Below are 12,021 nucleotides of genomic sequence, written 5' to 3'. Positions count from 1 at the left end.
GAAACCATTTTCGCTCCGCTCGGTTCCAATCGATTGTTTTCTCCATTTTCTACTTCCCTTACGCCGGAGGTAACATCGCACGTACCACGGATGTACTACCAGGGCAAGCAGCAGGACGACCATCTCCCATCCCTCGATGTTACACATCGATGGTGGATGTTTGGATCGATGATCGTTTCGATTAACTCCAACACATCGCTGAGCAAATATTTATCCCCATACGGTGGGAGCAGCAATCGATTCGTTCGATGGTTGGATGCATGTAGTTCGCCATCTTAAAGTTGCTACATGGAAGTTTGTTGGACGCGGTTTTGTAACTGCGAATGCGCGAGCTTTTGCTGTTTGGCTGATACAACAATTTGCAACAACATTTCAAGCCATTCAAGGCAACTTCGTGCGAGTTTCGGTGGCTTAAAGCAACTCCTGAGGACATTTTCAGGCATTAATCATAGGTTTGTTGGTTTATGAGTTGATGATTGTTCCATTAAATCGCTTTGAAACATATGATTTTAAGGAGACTGATTAGAGGGTTTTGCACAGAGTAATTTTGTGTGCAGCAAAATGCATAATATTTATAGCAAAATGTAAATAATATTTATATTTAAAAAAACGGTAAAATACAAATATTCTTTACATTGAGGTACAAACCAATGCGGTGCGAAGGGCTTATTTATATTCAGCTAGCCAGCAACGCTATAACTTTCTCTTTATATAAATCTTATAAGTAAGTAATGAAGTGCAATAAGTTATTTTAACGGTTTGATAAACCCCAGGCTCTTACTAGACTAGAGACTGTATGTATTGAATTAATTATATTTGTTTTCTAAAGATTTTTATTAATAATTGTTTTTATTTATAATAATGTTACTACAATTTTATTCCCTTTAGATAGCATCACTGTGTCAAGACGAAGGATCATTTCATGTTCTGTGGCTTGAAAAGCTCGGTTGTAGTTAATATCGGTGCCTCTGCTCAGCAACCCCTCGACTATTCGTTCCTATAACTTTCTATCTACTGAGTAATTTATTATCTATACCTTAACCTTACGATCGAAAGCTACTTGTTCTTCATATCGAATCAGAATCGGTGCAGCCGGATGGAAGAAAAAGTCTTTTTTGCTACATCAAGTTGGATTTTTCCATCGCATTTTGACTTCAAGTTACAATGATTTGAACAATTTATCTTTATCTAAACAGCATGCAAACATCATAAACGTTTCTAGCAAGCCCATCGCTCATTACATTAACTAAAAGCAAATGATAACACCGGACTAATCCATCATCATTTAGTGTTTACGTCATAAAGCACAAGGAAAGATGTACCCAGAATGCCTACATATTCCAGAATTTCCCTCTTCCCCCTCAGTGTCCGCGTACTGCGTGCCCTTCGTCCCGGACCACCATCCTTCATCGATGGCGGAGTAAAATCCCACCAAAATCCACGAAAGTCATTAATCCGATCCTTTGCCTTTGCCAATGCGTTCCAGGATTAGGTGCGTTCGTTCGCTCGTTTCAACCTCTTTTTTCCCTGCAGAAAACCTCACGCGCGCATCAGCAACAAGAAACACCAATGGCCAGCATGTTGTGGGCCAGTCCCCTGGATCCAGAGGGCCCCCGGGTTTTAGTGCTTAACGCCGGGAAATTCCCAAACACATCCGGTCAGCCCACGGCCACGGCGACGACGATCAGGACGACCAGCGGCGACCAGCGCCGACTGGTACGTCGATGGTCAAGGTAGATGAAAAAACAATGCAGAGCACCAGCTGTTGCGCTGCTGCTGCTGCTGCTGCTGCTGCTGCTGCTGGCCCATCAATGGGCCCTTAAGGGGCGCTGGGTAGTGGAACTGTCTCAGAACAGAACGGATAGAACGGGTAGAGTTTGAGTCCGCGGCCACGGAAGGTAAAACGCCAACGAAACTGGAGCATCATCATCATCGTGAGAAGAGAGAAAGAGTGTCATAAAATCATCAACCCAGTCTCCCGGGGGTTTGGGCCTTCTGGGTGTTGAACCGTACCGGCGGTGCAGGTGTCGACAGGATGCTACAGGATCCGCCGCCGTCGCCGCCGCCATCCTCCCGGTCCGGATGTCGTAAAAGGGCAAACTGGCTCGTCGTTGCGAACGTCCAAACGGCGGCTCTTGCTGCTGGCTAACCGTTGTTTCGTGTGGTGGCGTCGCGATTCTAATCCAAATCGGAAGGTGACCGGCCGTTCCCATCCGTTCCGGGTCGTTGGTCAAGGTTTGGGAAAAAGAAAATATTTTGTCTCGCCTCGGTTGGTTCCGGTTACCTCGGAGTTTTATAAAATTGCAGTCCGGTAAAAAAAAAGTTGGTTCCGAAACATGATGTAAGGATGTTCCAGGACGAATCTCTATGAGTGTTCGCTGATGTGGATAAGCTGTCTACGTGTAGGAACTTGAAGAAGCCCCAAAGACACCTAGAGTCGGATGCTGTTATCGATCCGATTGATTCGATTCGTTCTCAACACACCCATACACCTCACCCAACCCTCTGGACATTCCCAGTTTCCTGTTTTCCTTACTAATTCGACCCAATGCTGGGCCTCAGAAGGGTAACAACTGCTGGCCAGCTACCTTGCGAGGTAACTTCACGAAAGAAACGATCGTAAAAAGGGAGGAGTGAACGGACATTCGCCCTCTCGATCGCTGGCCCCGTGTTCCGTGGCGGGATCTTGATCCTGAGCCCGAATGGTTACCCGCGACGAGTGGTAGTGACCGTACCCGGGGCGCCCATTAACACACCAAAGGTGGCGTGGCGTTTCTTATGAATGAAATCGCAGCTCTTGGCGCTTTTATGAATGAACCAGCCAGTGAGCCGAACGGACAGCCAGATATTCGGTACCTGCTAGTGCCAAAGGTTGCTGCGATGTCTTACGTTGGGCTTTTTGGGTTTTTCGATCCCCCTCTCTCTCTCTTCTTTGATCTCTCGTTCTATCACTCTTCCGTTGTCTTCCTCGGCTTGAGCTGCATATCCTTTGCAACCCTTTTTTTTTCTTCCTTGGGACACCCACGGCAGAGGCAGCAGCAGCAAAGCGCCCAGCGCAGGTTATGGCGATTGGCCAGACCAGAAGGGTTTGGGATTTTCCTTGGCTCCTTTTCCGGGGCAACCATACGTACGAGCGATGATGGTGGTGGTTTGCGCCATTACGGTCGTGCAGCGATTAGCAGCAACCGAGGCAACCAAGGGAACCATGGCAGCGAGTACAAACCCGAGGCCCGGGCTTCCTGGAGCGCAGCACAAAGGGTAAAGTTTGTTGTTGCGTGCGGCAGGGGGCATCTGCGGATTTGTGGTTGTTGCGGTTTCGTAATGAGGTAGCAGAGCTGCCCGGGTGGCTCGCTGACTAAGCAAATGGCTTACAACGGCTCTGATGATGCTCTCTACCGGATGTGTGCGCTTGGTTTATGGATTGCTAGCGTCTAGTGCTTCGATTATGCGAATCAAATGGAATCTAACCTTTTACAGGAATGCAGGTTTGCCTGGAACCCTTCTGGTTTAACCGTGTACGTAACATGTTACGATAAAATTCGCTAATCTGGACGCTCTTGAAATAAAACCAATCGTGAGCCTTTTTTTGGGTATCCTCAAGACGAAAATGTAGTTCAAATTTCGCGTAATCCAATGCATTTCTCTATTCCACTGTTGTCTTATTAAATTGATCACCATTCATACTCGGTTTTCGGTTTATGTATGTAAAATTAGCAATAAAATGAAGAATACGATTTGATTTCCTTAGGTCTGTTTCGCCGGTTGTTTGTTGTGACAATTTAAAGTTGATTTTGATTATGATGTTGATGTTGAATCAAAATGGATTGTTTAATGATATTTGTTACGAGGTAACATTCAAAGACGGTAGAAATATTCAAAGGAAAAACGGATTACAAAAATCATGTTAAGATTTTGAACGTCTAATCCAGACATTCTGCTTGGTTTCTGCTGTAAAAACAATATAAAGCTATTTAAGAACTTCAAATGCTCAAAAGTAATCCGAACAGTTTATAAGCCATATCAACTCAGAAGAATAAAGCTTAATACTTACTGTACACCGGAGAACTATTGGAAAGAGTTGGTTTTACTTCTTTCAGCATGATTCACTTAATAGTTAAAACCTGAAAGGAAATCTATTTCGAATTGGCAGCACTAAAAATACCTTTGAATACTTACGCAACAACATGATTGCCACATGTCGGGAAGGGAAAAGGGCCTTCATCTGCCTCACGGACACACGCAGACACTGCCCGAGTTCACTAGCATAAGCCGCAGATTACTACAAGCTCGCGGCCACTCGCGGTCGCACATTTCCATCCGCTACAATGCGCCAAGAATGTTGCAAATAGCGCGCTATCCCGCGAAAGACCGAGTGCAGCTGTTCGCGGGAGATCCGTAGATCCGTTGTTGATGTTAATGCTACGCCGCGCATCACTCGAGACATTCCCGCAAACCATCAACGAGAGAAGAAGGTCCGTGGTCATCGGGCAGCCGGGCTTTCATCCGACACATCAGCAGCGAACGGTAACGACAGCTGCCAAGCGAGACGATGCATTCACCTGTCAGAAGATTAACACAACATGGCCGGACAGGCGGCGTCAGAAATCGAAGTTTTCCACGATTCAATCAAAACATCGAACATCCACCATTGCGTCGCGCGTCTCGTGGCAGTAGTTGGACAGCATGACCTTAGGCCATTCCTCCTCTCTGGAATGTCTGCATCGCGTGAAACACGCGCACATCAAAGGTGTCAAAAGAGTGGAAACCGGACCGACCGAGGTTCCGATGAGTTCTGAAGAACATCGAACAACTCCTTTACCGAAGCTTAGCTGGCTGGTTGGCTGGCTGGATGGCTGGTTGGCCACATTGCCGAAAGCTTTCAGAGTAAATATTTGTCTTTTTCTTAAATCTCACCCGTTATCGTCATCGCCGGTGTTGTTGAGCAAAAATTAGGCTTTCGGTAGTGCTCGTCTCCGTCGTCTCCAGCGCAGCCACCGACGGACAAAGGATGTCTAATGAACGGGCGAGTGCATCAATCTGCGCTCGGAAGCAATGTTTGCAGGGGAATCAAGTGTCGCTAGGCATCCGTCTAGAATCAGGAGGAGGATGACCAGGTTTCGGCTAGGATCAATCATGGCGATCCTGTTTGAAGTTGTGTTTGGAACATTTGGCTTGGAAGACGGAGATGATTCTAGAGATCACATCGACGCACATTCGAGGTTATCGGTGCACAAACATCCTGTGATCGGAAGAGCTATCAGCGAGACTTGAAGGAAGAGAAAGGAAAAAGGGAACGCGCAAAAGAATGGTCGTGTCGGACATGTTAGTATTCTACATGCTATGCCTTAAATCGAAGCATTTTACTAGTTTCTAAAGTTGTTAAATATGTTATTCTGTCTAAATGCTGGAAGATTGTCAATGTAAAGACCTTGCTTTAAATAAAAAATAACTTAAAGCATTATGAATGTTACTCTATTGCTTGTACTTGATCGATTTGAATCACACCGAATCAATGAAATATCATTAAAATAATAAATTTCGTTGAAGATGAAATGCAAAAGAAAGTAATCAACTTGAGAAGCAATCAACATAGAAAACTTAATCCTGATTATGCCTCACAATAATAAACTGTCTATCAGTATCTTCCAAAGAAGGTGTTGTACTTACCATTGTACCATTTCCTTGGAAAAAATCATTAGAAATTCAATTCGATTTGGTGAACAAAGAAAGACGATTTCATCAGTATTTTATCAGTTTTAAATTTATGCGTACCTCAATAATTATTAAAAGCTTCTTTCCGTTAACTCTCTGTTTTCATTTGATTTCAAACAATATCAATATTGCGATAAAGATTTGCATTCATGATTTGCAAAAATAATACCATAGGGAGCTTTACTAATAATAAGTCAAATCTACTGCTAATCGGTTGCTTACTTTGCAGCAACAATTAGTTACTTAACACAATGACCCCGCGAATCATCACGAAATGTACAAAACGCCAACTCGGACCCACAATTCCCACACTCCACTAGCGCCCGACGTTCAACAAAGCGAAGCATAAAGATGGAAGCTACCAAACCGCACAATGGCGCGGGGACAGTGCCACGAAAAAAACACAAAAGATTAAAAGCAACTTCCACACAAATCCACAATCCGCTGACCAACCTGATCGAAGGGAAACAATGTAGGGAAGATGGGCAAAGGAGACGCATAGCTGTCAGCGCATCTGCAACTAACTAACATCGCATAAATTCCATGTTTTCCACCACCAGCAACAGCAGCGGAGCAAGCCGGAGCAGCATCATGAGAAGATCATCGCCATTCAATCAGCGAAAGTTAATTAAACGAGAAAATATTTGTCTTGCACCAATTTGGAAAATAAACATTAAAGCAAACACAAATAATAGATACACATACACGGGCGCACGTCGAGAGGGGGCAGTGGACGAGCAAACGGTGGTGGTTGGGTTGCCGTGGACATCCGCATCCGATGGGGTTCCATTGGTGGCGGGGGGAAGGAAAAAATTAAATAAAATCCATCCAAGCGACCGCTGCGACTCGATGGGATCTTCGCGTTTCCCTCGCTCGCTCGCTCACTCGTTTTTTTATTTTTATTTTCCTCCAACTCCCGACGGTCCTCTTCTCGATCGGTCGGAAGTGCCAAGCCAAGGGACAGGGGCCGTAGCGGTGGGGATGAAAAACACCGAGAAAAAATGGGCCCGCTTCAGGCGTAACGAACTAACGATGCGATCGATCGGTGACAAGCGAGCACAAAGTAGAGGAAAGCCAAGTGGAAAAACCTCCACCAAACTAAAAAAAAAACGGTTCAGGTGAACATTTCCCGGGCGCTTCCGCTCACTTTTCCGGGAGTATCATAGTGCGTTGGTGGTGGTCATCGATCGCCATTTAGAACGTGCTACCGCTGCTGCTGCTACTGGGCATTCAAACCATCACCATGGTGACGGCGACGGTCCAATAGTGTGTCACAATATTGTTCTAGTGATTACGCTGGCAACCAGTCGAACCATTTCGATCGCACTCAACTCAATTGTCCGAATCTCAATCCCGGCTCTCTGCGCTTCCGGTTTCCTGCTCTCTACTGCGCGCGAGCAAGAGAAAACAACACAAAGTTTCCACCCGGATGTAAAACCGTTCGCTTGGTGTAGAACGAGCGCGTCGTTCGCTTTTCCCGATGCTCTCTCCCTCTCGCTTTATCCGCTTTTCCGCCGCAGCATAAATCTCGACCTGCGCCTGCGCCTACATTCTATGTAGCGAACCGGGGGCTAGCAGTGTGTGCGTGTTTGTTAGCACACGAGAAGGGTAGCGAGCATTGAAACATGAATGAGATGAATGAGATGAAGACAGCCACAGCATCCCCTATTTACCCCGATGCGGGCTGAAAGAGTGAGTGAGAGAACGAACGAGAAGGATGGTGCATCGTCATCGACGACGACCCACCACCGTTAAGGCCACTCTGGTGCTCCGGTGTACCGAGGATCAGAAACGTTCCGCAGACCGAGCCGTGCTGACCACCGTTCGCTGCTGTCGCTGGTGCGCGAGTGATCCTGCTGTCTGAGCCGTCGGTTTTTTCGGATTCCTCGTGCTCCGTGTGTTTGGTGTTTTTTGGATGAATAATAACAGCAACAAAAAAAAAGCAAGTGTCCCCGTGGTGTGACGTTCGATCAGTCGCTTCTTGTCGGTGAACCGGTGAAGGACAAACGAGAGGAGCAGCAGCCCGGGTGCAAGTGCAAGGTGCCAGTGAGATAACCTCACAGTCACAGTGATTGTTAGTGTGGATTACTAGAAAGAGGACACTACTCCGGGGAGTGCTAGTGGAGAAAACACCGCCAGGGATTCATCTTTTGGACTGGAAAGTTCGCTAGTGTGCGCGAGTGTGGACTACGACAACCGGATAGCCGGATTCTCTGTTGTTTTTCGTGCCGGATTCCGGAGTGAGTGTTTACCGAAGGCAGGACGCACACACCATGCATACCCTGTTTACGGATCAGCGTCATTACGGGCACGGTACGACGGCCGGATATCCGACAAACGGCCCGACGATGGCCTCCGCTCACCACTACACGTACGATCAGTACTCGCGGTACGCGTACGCCGGTTCTGCGTACGCGCTGGCCGCACCACACCAGAACAAGGAGATGGTAAAACCCCCGTACTCCTACATCGCCCTTATCGCGATGGCGATCCAGAACTCGTCGGACAAAAAGATCACCCTGAACGGTATCTACCAGTACATCATGGATCGGTTCCCGTACTACCGGGACAACAAGCAGGGCTGGCAGAACTCGATCCGTCACAATCTTAGCCTGAACGAGTGCTTCGTGAAGGTGGCACGGGATGATAAGAAACCGGGCAAAGGAAGCTACTGGACGCTTGATCCCGATTCCTACAACATGTTCGACAATGGGTCGTTTCTGCGCCGTCGACGGCGCTTCAAGAAAAAGGACGCCCTGAAGGAGAAGGAAGAGCTGATGAAACGCCAAACGATGCTGCTGGACGAGAAGATGGGCGGGGATATTAAGCCGATCAAGATTATGGCGGGTGGCGGGGCGGTAACCGGTGGTCTAGGGAGTCATCATCATCCGCACCATCATCCGCACCACCACCACCATCATCTACCGACGACGCTGGATGGGAAAGTGGGAGGACACCATCACCATCATCATCACCACCATCCGCATCATCAGACACTCGGGCATCACCATCATCATCATCATCAGACGTTTAAACGGGAACCGGGCCTGGAGCTAGCGGCCGCGGCCCAGTGTATGGTGAAGGATGGATTGACGTCGTCGCTGCTCAACACCTGCCACGATACGTTCGCATCGCAGATGAATCATCTCTCGTCGGCCGCCAGTGATCATGGCTTTACGGTCGATTCGCTGATGAACGTTTACAATCCGCGGCTTCATCACTCGACCTATCCGTACCACTTCCAAGCGGACACCGTCGATAACCTGATGCCATCGTCAGCGGTTGCGGCTGCTGTGAGTGCGGGAACGGCGGCCGCTGCCGGTCAGTTGATGACGACCGGGCGGCATCATCACAGTAGCTCCGGTGGTGGTGGTGGTGGTGGTAGTGGTAGTGGTGGTGGTGGTGCGGGTGGTGCATCACATCAGCACCAACATCCGCCACCACACGGTGGCTGGTATACACCGGAAACACCGCCAGAATCCATCGGTAATACGTCCGGAAGCTCGACCACCACTCCAACGACACTGCCTTCTGTTACGGTGACACCGACGGGAGGTGCCGGTGGTCTCGGTGGTCTTGGTTCCGGAGGCCTTTCCCTGCACTCCGCTGGCACTCCAGGGCAGAGTGTGTTGGGTGGGGTGGTGAATGGAGGAAGTCTCGTCGGTGGCGGTTTCCGGGATATGGTGTTCGATCACAACCAGGGCTCGGTCCAGTGTCAGATGTCGGACCCGGCCGGGAGTCCCGGTGGCCACAGTCTTACGTCCGCCAGTCCACCGGTTAATTCGGCGGCGACAGCGGCAGCAGCTGCTGCGGCTGCGGCCAGTGGCCATCTCGGGGGTCAGCTCGGGAGCCACCTCGGACACTATCGATCTCACGTCGGGTACTACCAGGATTGTGGACTTAAGTATGGCGTGTAAGCCGATGGTGTGCCGCCACACATCGACATCGTTCCGTTGCAGTATCGCCGCGTCACCGCATCCACTACCCTCACCCGCAGTTCGCTTCTAGTCCGTGGCGCGTTCCGTTCATCATGCCAAGGTCACCGTGGATTCGTGAGGGCGCCGAAGCTCGGGCGCCACAAGTGCTGCTTCTCGAGACCTCAATCTCGAGACCGGCTGTGCTCCGAGACAGACGCACAAGGAGAGAGAGAGAGAGAGAGAGAGAAGTCAAGTAGCTCTTTTGCGGTTTGGTGGAAGGTGTCTTTCCGCCGGCAGAAGATCGGTCGATGGACCGCCGCGTTGTAACCGCCAAACGCTGTCGTCATCGTTGGCGTTGATCTCCGGAACAAGCGCGCCTGATGAGGTGAACCAAAAATTAGAGAATCATTTAGGAAGGCCGGCGCCGGACTTCGGTCTGGTGGCGATGGGAACTGCAGGGACCTCGGGAGAGAGAGAGAGAGAGAAGCTGACCAGCTGGTAGTGGGGTAGGTAGGTGGTGCACGCGTGCTCCCCTTTGTAAATTAATAAAAAAAAAACCGCGTTTTCGAGTTAAGTGTAGGAAAGGTTAGGTTGTAAGTGATATTAAGTTATACGTTACGGTTGGGCCACGGGGCCCTTCACGTCGAGCCTAGGTCGCTGTAGCGAAAGAATGGGGACTAGGGCCGGAAAATGAATAATAAAATAAGAACTCGTGATGATATGAAGTAATCAAAATTTAAAACCATTCTAGTTTGTGTTTCATTCATTGGCTGGGGCGGGGACAAGGGACCAGGGAGGGGATGATCGGGAGCTGATCTTGAAAGAAATGGAGAAAAAGGATATTATCCTTTGATACACGGAAAGTGGAAGGTAATTCATGGTACCAGGTTTGTAAATGGTGGTGCTGGAAGCGTTCAATTGCAGTTTGATAGATTGGCAATCTTTGGTTCGATCTTTTAATACTAATTGAAGTTATACCTAACTTTTTGTGTGACTAGAACGTTTGGCTAATGTTCGAATTAGTTAGTTTAGATTCGTTTTTCGCAATAATGCGACTTTTTTTAAACGATTTTTATTATGTCTCAATAATCAATACTCTCTTTTCGCTTTTGAATATGATTTCTAACAGCGTTCTTCATTTGAAATCATTATTGTACAGAGAAGAATGTCGGCAAGAAGCACCAAAGTCAATGTTCCTATACTCATGATTGTCTTTACAAGAGCTTCTTATGAATGCATCCAATGTAATGTTTCCTTTAAATTTTCGCCGTTTTTAACATAAACATAACACAAAGTTACTGAAGCATCTTACTCAATTAGAACCGGATTGATGGTTTGTTTTATGCTGCCAACATTAGTCTGAATCTTCTCTAATTGAGTTCAATTTAAAATTAGTATTCACATTTTCAGCAGCTTTACCTGGCTAAAAATGTTGCAAACAAATCTCTACATTATGTTGGACTCAAATGACATGTTTATTAATATGTTGGTTTTGATGATTACTTGTTACCATAGCGTGTTGCAAATTTATTGTAAAAAAACAAATATTACATGAACAATCAATCCTTGTATAGCACGCAAATCAAGCTGGATACGTCTGATACATGATTCTGTTAAATTTTCTTAGTTTGATTTTTATTTAAACAAATTAAAACCGTTTACTTGTTGATAGTAATCAATTTATTATCTACATTAACTTATTTAAAATGTATGACACATGATTAAAAATGCACATATACGTGTAGAAAAGGAAATCTTTTCCATCCTTCTACTACCGGCCCAACAGCTTGATCCGTAGCAATTAGCAAACAACTGATTAAATTGATTCTAAAGCCTGTTCTTGAAAAACATTCTTCGATACGTTGCCTACCAGGTTTGTTCAATAGAGAATCTCAATAATTTTAACACACTCGGTAGCATAATCTCCGACATTTCTCTTTCCATTTCGCTGCAATTACAAAGTGCAGTCCGCACCGGCGTTGGCCAGCAATTACCGATGCAGGCTGGAGTAACCGTTGGGAAACACAACAACTCATTGACGAAATATCCGTTCCCCTTTTCGATCTGGCCAAAGAAAAAGAAAGAAAGAATAAGAAAACGAACAAACAGCCCCATCCTGGACCCCGAGCTCCATCTGGCACCTTTTACGGAGGGGGGCACCGGTCCAGTAGGACGGTTCCTTCCATTGCTCCCGTTTCGCTCCGAACCGGATGTGCTGGACGTACTGATGCGACTTCGCTCCCCCGCCGCCGCCACCGGCGTCATCGTGGGTTCCTACGCACTAATTGATTAACTATAAATACGTTAGCGCTCCATTAGTGCGATGGAGTCGCGGTGTCTTTCGTGGTTCCCCGGTTCTGTTCCGTCGTGGCAGCCATCGTGGCAGCACCAC

At 47.4% G+C, this 12,021-nt stretch overlaps 1 protein-coding gene across 1 annotated transcript; it reads left to right on the top strand.

Moving 5' to 3' along the window:
• The first annotated feature begins 7,653 nt into the window (after positions 1-7,653).
• On the top strand, positions 7,654-10,324 carry LOC126575421 (fork head domain-containing protein crocodile). The gene has a single exon (XM_050236110.1). The coding sequence runs from the start codon at positions 7,986-7,988 to the stop codon at positions 9,627-9,629; it is 1,644 nt and encodes a 547-aa protein (XP_050092067.1). The 5' UTR covers positions 7,654-7,985; the 3' UTR covers positions 9,630-10,324.
• The last annotated feature ends 1,697 nt before the right edge of the window (positions 10,325-12,021 follow it).

The sequence above is a fragment of the Anopheles aquasalis genome, chromosome 3, assembly GCF_943734665.1.
Source record: "Anopheles aquasalis chromosome 3, idAnoAquaMG_Q_19, whole genome shotgun sequence".
Classification (NCBI taxonomy): domain Eukaryota; kingdom Metazoa; phylum Arthropoda; class Insecta; order Diptera; family Culicidae; genus Anopheles; species Anopheles aquasalis.
This window is presented reverse-complemented; position numbering and strand designations above follow the sequence as displayed.

Coding starts and splice junctions, on each gene's coding strand:
- LOC126575421 (XM_050236110.1), top strand. CDS start 7,986: ATGCATACCCTGTTTACGGATCAGCGTCATTACGGGCACGGTACGACG.